Source organism: Coregonus clupeaformis, chromosome 24 (assembly GCF_020615455.1).
Source record: "Coregonus clupeaformis isolate EN_2021a chromosome 24, ASM2061545v1, whole genome shotgun sequence".
Taxonomy (NCBI): domain Eukaryota; kingdom Metazoa; phylum Chordata; class Actinopteri; order Salmoniformes; family Salmonidae; genus Coregonus; species Coregonus clupeaformis.
Window position 1 is genome coordinate 46,336,914 of NC_059215.1, and position 21,802 is coordinate 46,358,715.

A 21,802-nucleotide genomic window follows, 5' to 3' on the forward strand; every position below is an offset into this window, starting at 1 on the left:
AATGTAATCTCAACTGCAATCCAGGTCATTTGGTTGTGCTTTTAGATGAAGCACAGTGATAACATATCAAGTTGTTGTATAAATACAAAATGTCTGACATTGTATTCCCATTTGAAATTTGTTGTGCTTTTAAATGTTTGAAAGTGCAGTAAAAACACATTTAGATGACAACGAAATAAATAATCCGACGTTGTTTTTCTATTGGAATTTGGTTGTGCTTTTAGATGGTTGAAAGCATAGTGAAAATGTATTGGGAATTCAACAAACTTCTGGCTGTCTTTTTGAGTGGGTGAATAAAGGTTGAAATCTCATTGATCAATGTCTCACCCAAGAATTACCCACATTTCCACGTTGAAATGACGTGGTGTGCCCAGTGGGCTAGCTCTTCCAACATCTCTCATGCCCCCTGGAGCATTGCCTCTAGAGTGCTTAAATATCACCTGTACCAGCACAGGTGAAACTAACGACTGACTATTGAGGTGACAGGTGCAACATGTTCTGCCCAATGAGGATGGTCCCAATCAGTATGGGTCCACACCTAAACAGAACCAACCGAATATTGACAAACACAAACACACACCCACTCACACACGTGCACACAAATAATGATTAGGTTCTGCCTTGTTTAATTGTATAAAAGATAACAAAATGATTTTATTACATGTTGATAATTGGACAGACAACATCACAACATACTTGCATGAATGTTCCGATATTAATGTTTTTTTCACACACCATTGATAATTAAACATAATGTACTCTGTACAAAACTATATAAAACAAACATGCTTACAGATGCAGAGGGGTCCATTTTAATAACAGATTAAAGCCATATTCTGTTATGAATCAGGTAATTTCTTTAAAATAACTGAATAAACTGCAGAAGGATGCTTAACATCATAGACATTTTAAGAATTAATGTATCTTTTCTTTGCTTTACATCAAATAGAACAGACATACATTGGCACATGCAATGTGAACACTTTGTGCTGCTTTTTCATTACCATCCAAAGCCAATCAAACATAGACTGGATATATTTCTTGCTTTAATCCAAACATGAAAATACTCTCAGATATTTACAAAAAAATATAGATACATTGCCCGTCACTCTGACATAGTTATTACTGTTAAAATGACTGATATGAGTTGATTTCATAAAACAAAACGCATGTGGCGGAGCTTACTAATCAAAGTTATTCAATCAAAGTCAAAATTCAACATAATGTTATGTCAGAAAAAAATGAAAGATCAGGCACAAGGAACTCAGAAGAAACCTCACTTAACTTAAAAACAAACCATGGGCACTGTAAGAGAATATGGCTTTAATGGATATTACAAAAAATCACTTGAAAACTGTTGAAATAAACTGTCCAGACTTATTTTTTAAACGATTGCTTAGTCCGACACCTGTATCACAGAGGTTGTTCACTGACTGTTTCAGAGAGAAGGGAGCACACTACAGAGAGGTTCTAGAGTCTGGTTCTAGAACAGATCAGGGCCCAGCTACCATTTTACAGCTGTGATTGTATGTTCATCATTCATTCACTCCTCATGTCAAATATCTCCATCCCTCCGTTTTCCCTTTCCCCCCGCCATCCTCCTCTTCAGAAGACAAAAATGATAAAGGTTGACACCAACCACAGTCCTGGAGTGCATAGGTAGGTAGTGTCCCTGTCCCAGTTTTCTCTTCCTGTGATCCCGAGTCTTGGTCATCATCCCAGAGGAAGGACATGCAGCATTCCCTGGGAGCCCATCAGATCCTGAGGTTGTTGTAACTCACATATGTTTTCTTCGTAGCTTGACCTGAGAAGCGAGGTAGGTCAAAGATTATAATGGCATCAAACAGCGCAACAAAATACAGTACAGTAAGCACAAACATACACAGACATACATAAAATAAGATATTTACATGTATAATATATAAATACCCTCCAACTCTATCATACATTCATGCAAGTGAACATACACTGTTCACAATCATTGCACAATGGCTGCCTTTAGTGCATTGTTTCACTTCAGCAACACGACTGAGTCAAACTCTGGTTTCTATTTTAAGATACTAACTAGTAATAAAAAACGCACACAAACACCACACTAGTGGTCACCTAACAAACGCTAGGGCATGTGATGTGAACCCAGTCTCTATATTGCCATGGAAACGGACCAGACTGTTGCCGAGCATCAAAGTAGGTACTGTGGTATGTGTTGTGTACTGTGTATGACTCCACCTATGCAGTGTTATCTCTCCTGCCTAGCGGAGAAGGTCGATGCACATTGCACTTCTTAAAGCAGACACATACTGTAGCTCTGTAAACTCCTCTTATTAATGCTGTAAATGTTGCCATGGTGAACTCCCGTGGGATGTGCAATTAGTCTTGCCACTTCCCTACAGTATTATTTTGTAGTCTTGGCCAGTGACTATGATGAATAAATGTACAATATATTTTTGCAGTTAGCCAATAAGCAGGCTTACTGTAGATGTATGTGTGTGCGGTTGGTATAAAAAAAAAGCTAATATTTTGAAGGAGAAAGCAATGATTTTGCTGTGTGTGTGTGTGTGTGTGTGTGTGTGTGTGTGTGTGTGGTAAATGTAGATATCTACATATCTTTTTAACCTTCAAAAATATAGTGCAGTGAATTCAGCTCACTGGATAGTACTGACTTTTTTCTCTATCTCTCTCAGCCTCTCTCTTCTCGGTCACGGTTGGGTGATAATTCCCTTGATTGGTCATTATATCAAAATTGACCTAAAAATCTTAAATTCATCCACACTTCATCCACACTCCACAGTGAGGAGACATCTCCAATCTCTCAAAATTACAGGGCAAATACTCACATCTCTGTAAGGGATAATCATAGAGATATTAGGACTGATATCGATAGTGATGTACTGTAGAATCATCAGCGCTACTAATGCTCTTACTTAATAACTCTAAATCATTACGAGTCAGATCAGTCAGAGAGGTGATCCACCCTGAAAGGCACTATTTGGCGCTGTGACGGTTACAGAGGCTGACGGACAGTCTCCAGGGGCCAGGGAGCCGCAGTTCAAGTTTCGGGGCGGTCATCCACATATATTCGCCATTAGTAAATGTAATTTCCACTGCCGCTAAAATAGAAGGGCGAGGGGAGGAGATAGATGGGGCGAGGGGAGGAGAGGGGAGGTGAGAAATGTGGGGAGGCAGAAGGTGAGAGATGCTCAGAGCAGATGACACAGTGTACATTTAGAAAGGCCTCTCGGAGATGAGCTCCGTTCGCCCTGCTTGGGGACTTTGGATGCGCTGCTACGACAGCTGTCGGCCCCCTACGCAGTGTGTTCGCTCCACGAGCCACATGTGTGACTGGCAGGGAGACGATGTTACTCTCCTGACGCAAACCCTCTCTCTCTCTCTCTCTCTCTCCTCTCTCTCTCTCTCTCTCTCTCTCTCTCTCTCTCTCTCTCTCTCTCTCTCTCTCTCTCTCTCTCTCTCACACACACACTCACACAATTACACACATAACACACACACACTCCAGCTCATTACACAGATGACAATGAACATCACAGGGCGTGTGGAGGAATTCCCATGGACAGCAGTCATATCAGAGCCGTAATTGAGAGAGGGGCACACCTGTGGATGCCATGTGTGGTGTGTAAGGTTGCAAAATTCCTGGAAGAATTGGAGGATTCCTGGAATCATGAGGGAATAAGCAGGAATTTTGCAACCCTATTGGTGTACAATGTGATTAGTAGAGATATAGGGCCGATGGGAACCGTGATGTGTTATTACCATGGCCTGTCAATAATTTCTTGATTTAGTGTAAAAAAATAAGACAAGCATGGAGCTCATAGGGCGATATACGCTGAGTGTACTTTCCATGACATAGACTGACCAGGTGAATCCAGGTGAAAGCTATGATCTCTTATTGATGTCACTCTTCAATCTGTGTAGACCAGTTAAAGAAGGATTTTTAAGCCTTGAGACAATTGAGACATGGATTGTGTATGTGTGCCATTCAGAGGGTTAATGGACAAGACAAAAGTGCCTTTGAACGGGGTATGATAGTAGGTGCCAGGAGAACTTGTTTGAGTGTGTCAATAACTGCAACGCTGCTGGGTTTTTAACGCTCTACAGTTTCCCGTGTCTATGAAGAATGGTCCACCACCCAAATCATATCCAGCCAACTTCACACAACTGTGGGAATCATTGGAGTCAACATGGGCCAGCATCCCTGTGGAACGCTTTCGACACCTTGTAGAGTCTATGCCCCGACGAATTGAGGCTGTTCTGAGGGCAAACGGAAGTGCAACTCAATATTATTGTACACTCAGTGTAAATTGGAGATTCATGGTTTACATTATTCCTGCCCATCACAGGTATTATATCATTATCTTAATCCCTACCAGTCATGTGGTCATGTGGACCCCTACAAATAATCTGGGCTAGACAATCTGGACCCTTTCTTTCTAAAACTAGCTGCCGAAATTGTCGCAACCCCTATTACTAGCCTGTTCAACCTCTCTTTCGTAACGTCTGAAATCCCCAGAGACTGGAAAGCTGCCGCGGTCATCCCCCTCTTCAAAGGGGGTGACACTCTAGATCCAAACTGTTACAGACCTATATCCATCCTGCCCTGCCTTTCGAAAGTTTTTGAAAGCCAAGTTGACAAACAGATCACCGACAATTTCGAATCCCACCGTACCTTCTCCGCTATGCAATCCGGTTTCCGAGCTGGTCATGGGTGCACCTCAGCCACGCTCAAGGTCCTAAACGATATTATAACCGCGATCGATAATAGACAGTACTGTGCAGCCGTCTTCATCGACCTGGCCAAGGCTTTCGACTCTGTCAACCACCACATTCTTATTGGCAGACTAAATAACCTTGGTTTCTCAAATGACTGCCTTGCCTGGTTCACCAACTACTTCTCAGATAGAGTTCAATGTGTCAAATCGGAGAGCCTGTTGTCTGGACCTATGGCAGTCTCTATGGGGGTGCCACAGGGTTCAATTCTTGGGCCGACTCTTTTCTCTGTGTATATCAATGATGTCGCTCTTGCTGCTGGTGACTCTCAGATCCACCTCTACGCAGATGACACCATTTTGTATACATCTGGCCCTTCATTGGACACTGTGTTAACAAACCTCCAATAGAGCTTCAATGCCATACAACACTCCTTCAGTAGCCTCCAACTGCTCTTAAACACTAGTAAAACTAAATGCATGCTCTTGAATCGAATGCTGCTGGCACCCGCCCACCCGACTAGAATCACTACTCTCGACGGGTCTGACCTAGAGTATGTGGACAACTACAAATACCTAGGTGTCTGGTTAGACTCTGTAAACTCTCCTTCCAGACTCACATTAAGCATCTCCAATCCAAAGTTAAATCTAGAATTGGCTTCCTATTTCGCAACAAATTGGATGTAGTCTATCACAGTGCCATCCGTTTTGTCACCAAAGCCCCATATACTACCCACCACTGTGACCTGTACGCTCTTGTTGGCTGGTCCTCACTACATATTCGTCGCCAAACCCACTGGCTCCAGGCCATCTATAAATCACTGCTAGGCAAATCCCCACCTTATCTTAGCTCATTGGTCACCATAGCAACACCCACCCGTAGTATGCGCTCCAGCAGGTATATCTCACTGGTCATCCCCAATGCCAACACCTCCTTTGGCCGCCATTCCTTCCAGTTCTCTGCTGCCAATGACTGGAACGAATTGCAAAAATCTCTGAAGCTGGAGACTCTTATCTCCCTCACTAACTTTAAGCATCAGTTGTCAGAGCACCTTACCGATCACTGCACCTGTACATAGCCCATCTGAAATTAGTCCACCCAACTACCTTATCTCCATATTGTTATTTATTTTGCTAATTTGCACCCCAGTATCTCTATTTGCACATCATCTCTTGCACATCTGTCATTCCAGTGTTAATACTAATTGTAATTATTTTGCACTATGGCCTATTTATTGCCTTACCTCCATAACTTGCTACATTTGAACACACTGTATATATATTTTCTGTTGTATTTTTGACTTTATGTTTTGTTTTACCCCACATGTAACTCTGTGTTGTTGTTTTTATCGCACTGCTTTGCTTTATCTTGGCCAGGTCGTAGTTGTAAATGAGAACTTGTTCTCACGTGGCTTACCTGGTTAAATAAAGGTTAAATAAAATATATAAATAAATGTTGGTCTCTGCATTTCAACCTCATGATGTTATCAGTATGTTATCATTATTAACACCATCAAGCTTACTTTACCACACAAACAGTAGTGCAGTGCGGTGTCAACATCGCACAGCTGGTGTCATAGATAATCATTCCCCATTACTAGTCTTTAACACAGACCTTCTGTGCTCTTAGCTACCAGCTACACCACTGCAAAAGGCCTATTCATGTCAATCTACAGAAAAGGCCACCATATTGGTCTCGTCTTGGTCTCTGCTAATCTTAGGCTAATTTGTGCATTTAACTAGATAAACATCAATTAAGCAGTCAAATATGAATGGAATAGCAGGCTCCCGTGTGCACTTCTTGAACCTTTAGATGAATTTATCTCTGTCTGATACCATATTATCTCATTCTAGGCACAGTGGGCTCTGCTACATGACTGACTCATGGTGAGCAGGGTTCTCACTCCTCTCAGTATGTGTCATGGAATGTAACAAATACCATGGAGTTACATGTACACAGCAACTATGAATATAAATAACTAAATTGCAAAAGAGTCTGTGCTGCTACTTAAACTACTGGAGATACTACGCAGTCAAATTGTTGTTGTTTACGAGTAAGTTAATGGCCATTTGCCTGACTCACTCATGGGGTCGGTGGGTGCGGCGGGTGGGTTTTCACACAGCTCAGTCTTGGCCTCTCCATTGGGCCTCTCGCTGGGCTTCACAGAGAGACGGGAGGACATGGTTGCGGCAGTGACCACGGCCTTGAAGCTCCTCTTCCTCTTCTGCACGTTGAGCTCCGGGTGGAAGATGATGACGTATACCTTGGGCATGTAGAGCATCCCGAGAGCTACAGAGGCACTGAGGTTCATAGAGATGGTGAGGGTAGTCGTCTGAATGTACAGCTGTGGAGTGGGAGGGGGGAGAGAAGGGGGAGAGAGAGAGAGAGAGAGAGAGAGAGAGAGAGAGAGAGAGAGAGAGGCCACACTAGTTAGATTACACTCTCATGCAGTAAAACCGCCTATAAAGAAAATTGCCCTTAGCTACTGTAAAGCACCACACATTTACTTATCGTTCATTTCTCCATTGGTGGTTCTATGTGTGCGTTCTGATGCTGTGGGGGAAAATATACCACTCGTACTCCTGTAGCATTTATGAGGCACTAACTACTGTATCCGTAGTGTATGTAGCAGCAGTAACTGAGCAGTTGGCTGTGTCCTAATTGCCTCTCCACTGCGATAGCTGAAAATGGTGGATGCTATATGCCGTTATACGACTTTCTTCCTTCACCGCACTCCTTGGTGACCCTTGACCTGAAAGAACTGAATTAGCAAATTTAACCACCTTCAGATTAGTCATTGGACTGGCCTAGGTCTGACTGATGTATTTAACTGTACATTTAAAGGTCCAATGCAGCCGTTTTTATCTCAATATCGAATCATTTCTGGGTAACAATTACCTTAATGTGATTGTAAAAAAATGTTTTGTTACAAAATAAACTAAAATAGCTTCTTAGCTAAAAGCTATTTCTCAAACAATAATTTTGCTAGGACTGTCTGGGAGTGGTCTGAATGAGGGGCATAATTGGAGGAGCTTAATTGGAGGGATATGTAACCTGAAAACTTGCTGTTATTGCAGAGAGGAGGCGAACACTCTTTGTTATTGGTCTATTAACTTATACTGCCTGGTTATGTCGCCAGGCGGTCCAAAACCCCACCCATGGAAAACAAGCTGATATTTCAGGTGGTTTTTCATAATTTTCACAATTTCACAGTATTATTCCAACCTCATAGTGTGGAAATATATATAACACACAGGACACAGGAAAATCATGTTTTTAACTGCACTGCCTCTTTAAGAAGATTAAGATACATAAACACATATAGGCTTGCAGTTTTCAAGCAACAGTCAAAGACCAAAGGCATGTACTGTAGTGGGCGGTTTAGTATTATTTCACAAAATCATCACATCACTCATGTCACTCATGTTTGTCAGAAGTGTATAAATACCACTAGCTGCTTTTATCCCATATTTTTTTTTCTAAACTTACATAACACCATTTATACTTGAATGTTAAACACTCTGGGCTATATCTTTGGTTTGTTCTGAATTATGTAACCCTATTATTAAAAGGTAATCGTCCTTCAATCAGCCACGTAGTTCACAGACCTGCAAGAGGTCCTTCCATAGTCTTAGATTAGGCTGAAACACATCTCTGTGTTTCAAGAGAAGTCCACCAAAAGCTACTCAAACCTAAGCTATGGCACTTGAAAGAGTGAAATGCCACTCTTGTACCTTTTCTGACACCCTGTAGCAAAGAGGATACAGTTGTAAAGGTCTGCATGGTAGTACAACTATGAATCTGTTGGAGAGGAAATGTCACCATTTGCACCATTTGCATAGTGTTTTCCACAGTAAATAGCACCAGCTGTAGTAACGCCTTGCACCCAATCTACAGAGAGACATTTACATGCCAGTCATGGCATCAGATCTCCGCAACTCATTCAAATACCAATATCATCTGCATGCCAATAGCTTCTTCTATTGCCTCCTCTCTCGTTCACACTGTTTATCACTCTCTCCTCTCTCCTTTGCGCACTCTCTCCCTCTCTATCTCTCCCCTTTCTCCCTCTCCATCTCTCCATCTCTCCATCTCTCCATCTCTCCCTCTCTCCCTCTCTCCCTCTCTCCCTCTCTCTCTCTCTCTCTCTCTCTCTCTCTCTCTCTCTCTCTCTCTCTCTCTCTCTCTCTCTCTCTCTCTCTCTCTCTCTCTCTCTCTCTCTCTCTCTCTCTCTCTCTCTCTCTCTCTCTCTCTCTCTCTCTCTCTCTCTCTCTCTCTCTCTCTCTCTCTCTCTCTCTCTCTCTCTCTCTCTCTGCGGAGAAACATCAGAGCGAGAGATCTGGCTCACCATGCATTAATAACCGTGTGAATACCATGGTGCTCATATCATGCTCCTCTCAGCGCCTTACTTTTCCGCACCATTGTAAACAGAAGAGAATGGAATTGTTGTGTGTGTTTTCCGGATTGCTGTCAATTTACAGCGTGTGTGATTGGCTATAGGGGCCACTGATCAAAGCCTGCAGCGCTCCATGCTTTGTAATCACTCATCACCAGAGGATCTCCACCCCTCGCTATGTTTCCATGTTTGGTATCCATAGCAAGACCACCAGCATCACCACCACAGAGTTTGGTGCAAGCTACTAAAACACCACTAAAATAAACTTGTAATGAGATGATCTACTGCAATGCTGACCCTATCAAAATAGATTCATTGACTATGTAAGAGACTTTTTACTACGTAAGAGATTTTTCTACAGTAGCCCACAAGAAGTGTAAGAGTCATACACACACAAATGCATGCATGCACATGCACAGACACGCACACACACACTCACACACACACACACACTCACACACACACGTTAACACAATTTTGGTAGTTAGCTGTCCAAGCTTCTGTCACACAGACAGGGTTTTTCAGAGTGCTTCAGTGGGAGCTTGACCCAAATTCGCATTCCCTCTCACCCACCACATGAATGTTTAGCTTGTCACAGAGCATTTATAATTAATTCCTGTTGCTTTAACATAAATAAATACATGAAGTAAATTTTACAACTGCTTGGCAACTCTCTATTTATAGCTGCAGTAATGATTTATTCAGATTCTAATCAGGAATCAAATGCTTGAGCCTGAGTTTTACCATCTCAATGAAGAGCATCGCCAAATGCCAACATCCATGTAACAGGAAACCAATCCACCAACCGCCTTCTATCTACCCGGACAAAAAGCTGGTGAAAGGTTTTTAGATAATTATGCCCACTAGGGATGTACTTAAAGCACAGGCAATGTTGTATGGTATAAGATGGGGATTATAAATGCACACAGAGATAAAGACACCATTCAGAAAAGTGACAATTAGGATGCTCTCCTGCCCTGGTGGAGAACGCCTTCAATAATGGATCTGGGGGATTTGCATTCTCCACTCATCTACCTGGAAGTCTCTTGCTGCTTTGGGTGGCCTACTTTCCCAGCCTGGCTCAGCTCAGTCAGTTCAAAAGGAAGTGTGTCTGCGTGCTGCTATGGGGACCCACTTCTCCCTCTGCTTATGAATGGGCCTCTCATAAACTCTCTAATTGGCTGTCACTCACCTGCTGCAAATGCCCATGCCTGGGCCGGTGTAGATGACAATGGCACAGAGATTATGTTTTGGGATATTACAGGAGGCGATCAAACATCTGCCTTGTTCTGCTGCAAATATCTCTAAAAAAAATTAAATAAATAAAACCTGTGATGCCTTGATCAGAGGAGGCTGTTTATTAAACACGCCAAAACTGAGATGTGCTCAATGGGAATGTCTATTTATACAATGTGAAGTATTGACTTGAATATACTGACTTGATGCTGTTACTATAGGCTACCTACAATGATTTCCAGTTATTATCGGCATGTGCTCAGCTTATTGCATCCTTTTAGGTTACCCTCTTGGCCTGGTGCTTTCTTGTTAAAAATATATCCCCCCTTTCAGAAGACATTCTCAATCTCTAACCACTATAATAAGGATAAGGCTTAACTTAATGCCCCTGGTTCCCGCAGTTCTCCTTCTGTTGATTGTAAAGCTTTGGCGAGCATTGCATGTTGTTTGAGGTTCCAGATTGCAATCCCAGGCAGACACAGTCAGTAGGCATCCAGAGTATCAATTCAGGAATGCAGAGCGCCTTGACAAAGAAAATGTCATGTCTAACTCTTGTCCCAAAAAATTATTTGCTGAAATACAAGCAGATCGGGAGATGCTGCTGCAGAAGATGCTATTTTTCCGCCCCCTTAAAAGTTGAAGGAGGAAATGCTTCTTGCCAGACATCTTTAATAACCCTTTAAGAAGTTCATATAAACACAAGTGACGTCTTACAAGACTTTAAGTGCTTCTAAGACGTGTTGAGGTATTAAAGTTTGGTTTAACATGAGTTTCCATTTCCGAGTGTGGTTAACTCTTATCGAAGTTTCTATACTTTCAGGGAAAAGTTTGGTTGTGTGATGTTTGGTGTCAAGAGTCACCACAGAGTTCTTCACAAAGGTGGTTTTCACTTGGTCAAATGTAATGAATGATACACAGTTAGAGATTACTTAGAGATTCTTGAAACATTCAAATACAATGGGTAAACCTGGAACCTGATACCTGATCACTCCAGAATGTTTTAAATTCTTGTAAAAAACAGCAGACAATATGACAGTTAATACCCACATTTTCCAATGTTATTTGCGGCTTTGCTTGAATTAAACACAGGTGCACATTCTTATTACAGGATTATTCACAATCCCTTACAAGTAGTTCTATTCCAACAGTTACATACTGTTGGATCATTCCCCATTCCTAGTGAGTGGAAGGCAGTGGCACATTAAACAAGTTGGATTTGGAAGCTGGTGATTCTCACAGTCATTAGCCTGTGTGCTGACTGATGAGTGGCTGACTGGGAGAATGCAGGTGTAGAGAGACCGCTGTGTGATCTTTTGTTGCCGTGTGTGCATGGCTTCACACAACATGGGTTTGGGTGTGGGGGAGGCACAGGTGCGGAAAAATAAGGGCAGGCATCGGAATGGCGCGGAGCTGCAGAGAATTCAGTCAATACGGCAACAGAGCTTTGGCTGTGCGATCAAAGCGGGATACAATAACATAAGGTCAACTGGATATCTCAATCTCAGACTCAATATTAGGAGTTCCCTGGCATCGTATCGCCACCATGTTGCCACACATCTTTAGATAATGGGAGTCCCTGAATGGCCAAGATAAATCTAAATCAAACTGGGGGGGGGGGGGTTTATCAGTCACAAGCAACAAGTGCAAGGTCATTTTGAGATAAGGAGCCTGGTCAAATATAGCAATCAGACCCTGTGCACATAGCAAACACACACATGTGTACATGCGCAAATGCACACACAAACAAACACACAGACACACAAACACTTAAGGGGTAATGGAGGGGTCCCTGTAAACCACTCCTCCCTATCTGCTGAAGGCCACAGGAGTGGGCCTACAAAGAGCCTTGCATCAAGAGGCTAGCACTTTCTTTGAGGCTTAGGAGTGTGTAAGACGATAGCCAGTGTTCTGTAAGAGTTAACTGCATCAAGATAGATAAACACATTACAGGCTCTCTAGTCACTGCGCGTAACATAATGTACTCCTAATCGCTTCTGAGAGCGTAATTCAACTATGAAATCAGAGGCAAATTGATGAGGAAAATCATTTTGTGATCTCTCTCTTTCTGTAGCCTAGCAGAAAGGATATTGAACGGTGCGACTCTCAAAAGGTTAGGAGTAACACTTTCCTGTCGACGTCGATATTCTGTCAGTGGAAAACATCCACTCAGCTACATCATGTACAGAAGGCCTGCCAAGCATCACACGCAGCTCCTGAATAGAGCAGATAAATGCGTCTGTATTCTGTCCAATACTGTTCAGATAAGCAATGACTAGCACAGAGGGTCAGGATTATCAATCAACTCCAGTAGCTGCTGATGTCAAGTGCATTTCTAGAGTGCACCTTGTCAAGGAATGGAATGTCGTGAGTCAGACGATTTATCCCCCTTTTTCTTCTCCTCCTCCTCCTCCTCCTCATCCTCCTCCTCCTCCTCCTCCTCCTCCTTCTCCTATTCCACCTCCTCCTCCTCCTCCTCCTCCTCCTCCTCCTCCTCCTCCTCCTCCTCCACCTCTTCCTCCACAGGATGAGGCATAATAGTGTTGAGCCCCAGGCTTGAGAGCTAAGATAATTACTACCCCCCTCCTTTCCATGCTCTCCTCAGGCATTCATCTTCTTAGAATATCCCCCTCCCCTTTACAATGCCTATTTACGTCTCCTGCGGTCCTTGTGTGGGTTTTTTATGCACATCTAAGCCATATGAATTTGAAATCAAAAGAAAATGAGTCTTGAACACACACAGCCACTGTGTGTGTGTGTTTGCTTATGTGTGTGCCTGTTCTTGCGTCTCTATGTGTGTGTCAGTGTCAGTGTGTGTGTTTGCATGAGATAAAACACAGGCTGGAAGGAGAGGAAGCAGCGCAGCCGGAGGGAGAGGGAGAGAGGGATGACTCACCTTCTCTGCAGACTGGGCTGTGCCAAAGAAGATGGGGATGAAGGCCAGCCAGACGATACAGGTGGTGTACATGGTAAAGCCGATGGGCTTGGCCTCGTTGAAGTCTTCTGGCACGTCCCGGGTCTTGATGGCGTAGATGGTACATGTGACCATGAGAAGGATGCTGTAGCCCAGCGAACAGATCATCTGCAGGTCCGTGATGTCACACTTCAGCACGCCACGCGCCAGGTTGGGGTTCATGGTCTTCTGCTCGTCGTAGTCAATGATGGTGTTGGGTGGGTCCACGGCGAACCAGATGAGCACGCCCAGCAGCTGCAGGCAGATGAGGGAGGAGGTGATAGCGATCTGGGAGGTGGGGCTGATGAAACGTGGGGCGGTCACCGTCTGCTTGCCCTGCTCAAAGATCCGGTAGATGCGGTTGGTCTTGGTGAGCAGCGCGGCGTAGCTGATGCACATCCCCAGGCCCAGGAAGATCCTCCGGAAGGAGCACACGCCCACATCGGGCTTGGCAATCATCAGGAAGGTGATGATGTAACACAGGAATATGCCCGTCAGCAGCACATAGCTCAGCTCGCGGCCCGATGCCCGCACAATGGGTGTGTCATTGTAGCGTATGAACGTTGCCATGACGAAGATGGTGGCGATGATGCCCAGCATGGCGAGGAAGACGGGAATAACGGCCCAGGGGGAGTGCCACTCCAGCTTGACGATGGGGATAGGTTGGCAGGCCGTCCGGTTGGGGTCGGGCCTCATGTCGTAGGAGCACAGGCGGCACGAGGTCTCATCATACTGGTACTGGTAGCCATCACACAGCTCACAGTGCCAGCAGCATGGCATGCCCTTCACCCTCTTCTTCCTCTCACCTGTCTTACAGGGCAGACTGCACACAGAGATAGGAACATCCGGCTCCCCTTCTGGCCACTGCATCTCCTCGAGCTGAGAGAGAGAGAGAGGACACAGGCCACGGGGTGAGAGGGAGGTAAGCAGTGGAGGTAGCACTTCAGATAAGAGGGCTGGTCGATAGGGATGAAGTGGTTTACATCTACCTGACAGGCAAATGGGCCTGGACTTGGTGTGTGCATACAGGATGAGGTACATGTCTCATGTCACACCATGTCTTACTGGCTAACTCGCTACTACTGCAGCAAGTGCTATACTCTAGATTACACTTAATATAACCTCCATTGAGTTGTTGCAGCGGAGAATACAATATCTCTTTCATCAATCATAAGATTGCTAAGAATATCCTAAATAAACCAATATACTTTCATGTGTCCTATTCCGTACTCAAGAGTAATTCATATCACCATGGAGACAGAACTTTGTAACACTCTGGCTCTATGGACGTTTATATTGAGCCAGGGTTGTTCATTTTCTTGTGTTGGGTGTATTTCATTTGGTGGTGTTGGGGATGGGTGAGTTTCATTTTGTTTGTGTCATGTGGTGATTGGTCGATGACTCCCAATCAGAGGTAACGAGTGTCAGCTGTCGGCTCGTTATCTCTGATTGGGAGCCATATATATTCTGTGTGTTTTCTCCTTTGTTTTGTGGGTTCTATGTTTCTTTGTTGCTGTTAGTAGTATTCAGTATAGAACTTCACGGATCGTCATTTGTTGTTTTCTTCGTGGTTGCTTTAAGTTAATAAAGTCATCATGTTCACTCGCAACGCTGCGCATTGGTCTCCTCCTTCAGACGAGCGTGACAAACTTAAAAGAGAAAAACAATGAAATGCCAGACACATACAGTATGTTATGTGATTAATAAAGAGCGCAGAAGCCAGAGAGGTATGAAAAATGGGATTCGTTTAGGAGAATCAGATTTACCGCCTTAAAAATGCTGATTTTACAACAGTTTTAGAGGGGGAATTTCTCTTCAGAATTGTTATTTTGTCACAAAGATGTAGAGTCGGCTACAGAGAGAATTTAGAGAAGGTTACTGAATTACTTAAAACATACTGAGCCTCAACACTCCTGTGGATTTCTTTGGCATTGCATTTGACGACAATATTAGTTTAACAAAGTCAGACTTGATGTTAAACCTTAAAGTCAGTACAAGTCATCTAGAACAACTCTTTGTCTTACACTTTGCCATCCAACATCACAACTTGTATAATTTTCCCCATATCTCTGGCTCCCAAAAACCATGACATATTTGGAATGATTCTGTAAATTGCTCGGATAATAATCACATTAAAGTCTGTGCTGGGGCTTTAAGATATTACACAACCAGAGATTATCACACCAAAAGATTCAGCTGTCTTCAAATCTACTCCTTTTGTCTGGTCAATACCTTAGTGCAAGCCAATACCTACAATGACTACAGTGTGTGTGTGAGCATTCCTGTATACGCTACTCTCTCATGTCCTGCAGCTCACGTGTATGACAAATGTGTTGTCTCAACGCTGTCTCAGTGGATTATGATCTGCTCTCAGTTATCTGTGCAGGGGCTTGTGGCTGTGATTTGTTATGTGGACAATGTTGCTCCCTGGAACAGGTCCTGATTAAACACTGACTCTACGGGTGGAAACAGTAATGAGACCAACACCACTGTTGCTATGGAGACCACAAAGCAAGATTTGTCACCTTGGACTGATATGGCTGCTGTAGTTATAATTTATTTATTTCTCTTTCTTTATTATTTTGGGAAGAGGGGTGGTTCGTTGGGTTTGTTGTTGTCAGGGTAGATTTAAGCCGCATTTAGACACACACATTATGATGCAGCTCTTCATCAGAGATGACATCATCAACATCATCTGTCTCCTCAATATTTCTTGACAAACATATTTCATTAGACAGGTGCCAGTCTTTTTCTGCTTTAGACAACTAATCGTTGTCTTGCCAAAAAGCAAGCGCAACAGTCTCAGGCCTATAGGCTAATTCCTCAATTTGATTTTACGTTGCTCTTCCTAAACAAGTTTTGTACTAATTAGTGGCCAATCAATCACCATTTTCTCAAGTGCCACTTATATTTCTCTGATAAAAAGTCTCTGCACACTTTCAGTCCGATGCAAATTGCTTTAAATAGTAGCTGAGCTTTCAGTCAGTCGACCTTCATCAGAGACTTCATCAGAGCATGCGCTGATGAAGGTCGACTGACTGAAAGCTACTATTCAAAGAAATGTGCATCTGACTGGAAGTGTGCAGCGACTTTTTCCTGTTTTGCCTCTTGCTTCCAGCACCTTCACTAATCAGCTTTGGGTATGTGGTAGATTCTGCCTATTATCCACTTACATTTTTCTAAAATGAATTAAATGTATCTCTACAGATCATAAATATAATCAAATAAGGCCATTATAAGCATTATAAGGATTTTTGGACCATGTGGCCTTGGTCCCAGCCAAGATTACAGGCCATAACCTTACCCTGAGTCGGAGTGTCTCCACCCACTGTCCGATTGGCCTGTAATCAGGAACACTGGAGTTGGTCATCTGAAACTGGAACAGGTCGTAGCGTCCCGGGGCGTCACCGTTTTTATTAAACATAACCGACGTGCCTGCACTACCTGCAGGAAGACAGAAGGAAGGAGAAATAGAAAAGGAATGTGTTAGTTTTATATTGAGTAGATATTTGTGCAAATAATTGAATTACACATGCCCATTTTATGTTAAGATTCAACCAATAAAGGCCTGTGGTTGGTCTTCAGCACATTGGGCCAACAGTACATAAACCCCTGTGAGAGAAACATTGACATTTAACCTAGTGTCCCATGTTCTGTGGTTTATAAGCTATAAACAGTTCTGTGGACATCGAGGGCCACAGGGCGTGCTCATGTACTAATGGGCTATTCCTAATGACCATGACTCATTTCCTGTCCCCATTAGAACGCTAGCAAGTCAGCTAGCTCCCTACTGACTGAGATGATTGCTCTGTTGTGAAAGAGTGTGTACTAAGGCTATCCAACACCACACCGCAGCCCTACATTTCACATCTGAGCACTTCAGTATCAGAGCTGTGTGAGACATCATTAGGTCTATGCGCAGCATCAATGAAGCAGTGTTCAGCTTTAGGTTATCACATCTGTGCATCAGGAATATCATACGGTGCCCATTCTTCAAGACCAATGCACATTTCCTCAGGTCAAAAGTAAACCATCTCAATCACTCATGCTGGACAGGAGATGAAGCAAAATGAGATAAATAGGTCACCCAAAGCATCATTCGGTCCCCATCTGGTCGCAGTTTGTAGCAGCCTGTCTCAAGCAGAATACCGCAGGCTAATTAACTTACTGAAGGTTCTGGACACCTGAATCACGATATTCGAGAAATGAAATCTGTGGCTTGATTTGTGTGTGTGCGTGTGTTTGGGAGTGTGTGTGTGTGTAGTTGTGTAGGCTATTCATGTACATGTGTCTGTGTATATGACCTCGCCATAATGAAGAAGTTCTTGAGAACTTAAAAATAACTAAGAAGAAATGAGTGGCCCTCAGTGAGAGTTGGCCCTGCTTTGTTGATGTGACATAGAGCCCTATACAACACACAGTGAGGTTGATGCCTCTCATCCTGCCATTGTAAGAAGGACTGTATTACTCCTTCAGTTCAACAGTGAGTTAACCTTGGCAGTGCATACAATAACTCAATGGCATAGTAGACACCATTTCTAAAATAGGACTCGAATCCGATCTGGCATGGGAATTGACTGCAGTTATAGTTCTGACTATAAAAAGTGTAAAAGAGGAATGACCAATAACACTGTCCAAAATGGTTCTGGGGGACATGTTGCCTTTGTGTTTTGTGTAGGACTTTGGCTTTGTTAGGTAGAGGCTGTACCCCAATGCTGTACACCTTTCCTTTTAGTTTGTGTCAGGAGGGACTTTCAGTAGCCTACACACCAGTTTTCTTTCAAGGACATTTGTCATTGAACATTCTACAAAAAAGCAAGGCCAAAATGTCCCCTCTAGCAGCAAGCAACGAGATTACAGAGAGTAAAAAACTCATTTAGATGCACCATACATACAGGAAGAGACCGAAAGTCTACAGAAATCTCATGGGAGGACTGAATCTGCCACTCTATCAAAGTTTGTATGACACTATTCACTATCTTCAACAGCTTTGGAAATGGCAGCGTTAATATTCTGCAAGGTGTATTAGAAGAGCTCAATTGGGTTCAGAAAGGGGAGCTAATTCACTGAAACAACTTCCACTCTGAATGTGTGCTGAATATTTTGCTGATAAACAACGGCTTGTGTCAAGAAAATGTATTGTCAGCTGTCATAAGCTAACATCAGCTGTCATGAATGTGTAGGACATCAATTGTGTCAGTATTATACCATGATTATGTAGCCCTTATTAAGACAAAAGGCTCATGTAAAGTGTTATGCTACCAATACTTGTACTAAACATACAGTATACAGTAGCTGCAGTACGGCAGAATCCTCTTTAGAATGAAACTGAAACAAACAAAAAAACACACAGGGGTGGTAGTCAACAATCTGTCACTTCTGCTTCCAACAGACAGATAATAGAATTGTTGACATACTGTATCTAGTTGTTGACATGGTGTTGACATAGTACACTGTGGGTATGACAGGTCTACAAGACTGTCTTGTTCCACGCACATAGCAGTACAAAGAATCCCCCACACACACACAAACACACAGTCAGTAAGCAAATAATTACGCAGCGTGGCTCTCCTTGCAGATAGGAAGCCATTACAAATTCCATTCTATTGTACGTTTCCTGTTATTCCCAAGGGATCAAAATGATCTGTGTAGACAGCTTTGTGAGAGTGCCGTATAAGATGAAAGATTCATACGTTCGCATGGGGCTCTGAACTAAAACATGACAAAAGTGCACTGCTGCTGTGCTGTGTCGAGCAGTGTGGGTGGACTGGAGGCTCTCTTTCTTTCACTCTCTTAAGCTCCGTCTCCAGCACAGTGGGGAGAGCAACAAACCCAACTCACACAGGCACGCACACATGGACACACACACATGCATATTCACATACTCTAATATATACACACACAGGTGAACATGCACCCGCACGTGCACACACATACACGGTCCAGCCAGGATGCAGGAAAGAACACAGAGATTTGGCTGTCAAAGATACAGGAGTACTAATGTTGGCTTACAAGTAGAAAGGTTAGTGAATACTGCTTCAGTGGGGGTAGACAGAGTAAAGGCACATTTTGTGAGCTGAGCATTCCTCTGTGACAGTGTTATTGCAAGTGTATTACAGGTACTGTATATGTTCAGCAAGAGTGCAACAAATTACAGCAACAGCTTGTCTGCTTTTTTTCTGAATGCTGTTAGAAGTACTTCATGCTAATTATTGTACATTTATACACTCTTAGAAAGAAAGGCGCTATCAAGAACCGAAAAGGGTTCGTCGGCTGTCCCCATAGGAGAACCCTTTGAAGAACCCTTTTTGGTTCCAGATAGAACCCTTTTGGGTTCCATGTAGGGTTCTACATGGAACCCAAAGGAGTTCTACCTGGAACCAAAAATGGTTCTACCTGGTACCAAAAAGGGTTCTACCTAGAACCAAAAAGAGTCCTCCATGGGGACAGCCAAAGAACCCTTTTGGAACCCTTTTTTCTAAGAGTGTATGAATTGTGCGGACCCATTGACAAATACCAGCAGGCAGCAACAAAGCCTTTCCTAACTTCTATCTGAGACCACCAGAAAATGTAAGCCTTAAGACCTTGAATAAGTCTATTTCAGATATGGTTATGCCACATAGTAACAACACATACATGAGAAATACCAATGTCCCTCTGCCAAGCAAGGTAACTCATAGAGAAGACCGGATAACAAAGTAACACAGTATCAGTACTAACAACTAAATAACTCAAATTAGAAACAACTTAGAAATCTGTTATTCAATTTGTTATTGCTTTAGTTAGTGTGTCTACATGCTTATGAGGTTTTGCTTAAACCATTAATTATTTTTTGTTTTATCTAAATGAATAATTTGCATAATGTAACCAACACTGCTGCGGTCATCCTCAGTGGCAATATGTTGTTCAAAGTGAATGGAGAGCATGCAGTAATGAGAGAAACATCACATACTACTGGAAAAAGTATATGCTACTGAAAATATTAGGATAGGCTATTCATCCTATAGGATGAATCATTAAAGGAGCTTGGCTACGTTTCATTCAGTTGCACCCCGTTTAATAAGAGAGGAAATGCAAAACTAGCACCTGTCATGATTCCTCGCACATATGCTGACTATCATGATGCTTGCTGCCTACAGTTTTCTTTCTATCTGATTAAAGACATGAAGTCCAGACAGGGTAGGCCTATTTTAGGAAACTTTCTGAATGGACATAGATAATTAGCAAACTAATACACCCACCTAAAAGGACCCATCAATCAAAGCCGCCTGCAGAGCTTCTCCCTTAGACACATAAGGAAGCGAACGGAATTTACACAATTGTTACCTGGAGGAAAATGTGGGAGGTTCATGCTTTTTCAATTTCAGTCAGGGCGAGGGTGCAGTATATATATTGTTTTATTCCAGGGGAGGGTCATGTAATTTGTAATCGATTAAATGTCATATTGCTTAGGGTTTGATAATTAGTTGCTTATTATATCTCGATGTGTGCCCGATGCTGCCCCTCATCCCTGACTCTCTGCTGGGTGCACAATATCAAGTGTGGTCTAAATCAAATGATCCATAGCCTATACTATAGGCTGTAGGCCTAGGCTATACGAAGAGCAATTATCGGAGAAGCACAGGTTTCTAAGAAAATGTACTTCCTTCCTGAGTTTTTGCGCTGCTGGGATGGTGTATATAAAACTAGACGACACTGCATTACACACTTCAATGGATAGGCTATCCAAATCATGAGCCCTGGCCTTCTCTGCTCTTGTTGATGTAAACCCTTTTGTGCTGCCAAACTAATAGCTGTGTTCTGTATGGTGGCACTTCAGAAGGTGAATCAAAGTCTTCTTCCGAAAATAACGTATTATTTGTACAAAAAATTCTATATCTGTGCGAGAGTAGGCATAGTAGGCATGTCAGAGTAGGCATATTGATGTCCTGTTGAGTTGGGAGAGGGCGGAGATGAGAAGGAGGACCGGAGGTAAGCTTGCTACTGCTATAGTTGATTTGAATGAAAACAATATGTTTTGTTGCCCATAATGAAGCTATTTATCAGAGTTACTGACCTCACAATAAGCCATACTCCAGTAATTTACATAACTTACATTACTATGAAGCAGCAGCCGCAGAGATGGACAGCGCATGGGTGCTGAAAGTATATACAGTGCATTCGGAAAGTATTCAGACCCCTTGACTTTTTCCACGTTTTGTTTTGTTACAGCCTTATTCTAAAATTGATTAAATAAATTTTTTTCCTCATCTATCTACACACAATACCCCATAATGATGAAGCAAAAACAAGTTTTTTGAAATGTTTGAACATTTATTACAAATAAAAAACAAAAATACCTTATTTACATAAGTATTCAGACCCTTTGCTATGAGACTCGAAATTGAGCTCAGGTGCATCCTGTTTCCATTGGTCATCTTTGAGATGTTTCTACAACTTGATTGGAGTCCACCTGTGGTCAATTCAATTGATTGGACATGATTTGGAAAGGCACA

General features: G+C 42.8%; 1 protein-coding gene across 1 annotated transcript in view; it reads right to left on the reverse strand.

Moving 5' to 3' along the window:
- Positions 1-624: 624 nt before the first annotated feature.
- LOC121538611 (metabotropic glutamate receptor 7) overlaps positions 625-21,802 on the reverse strand; it is a 128,870-nt gene continuing 107,692 nt past the window's right edge. The window contains exons 7-10 of the mRNA XM_041846785.2: positions 16,612-16,751; positions 13,251-14,186; positions 6,808-7,069; positions 625-1,804 (exon numbers count right to left, since the gene is read on the reverse strand). Coding sequence (XP_041702719.1) covers positions 1,755-1,804; positions 6,808-7,069; positions 13,251-14,186; positions 16,612-16,751 — 1,388 coding nt within the window. The 3' untranslated portion in view covers positions 625-1,754. The remainder of the gene's footprint in view (positions 1,805-6,807; positions 7,070-13,250; positions 14,187-16,611; positions 16,752-21,802) is intronic.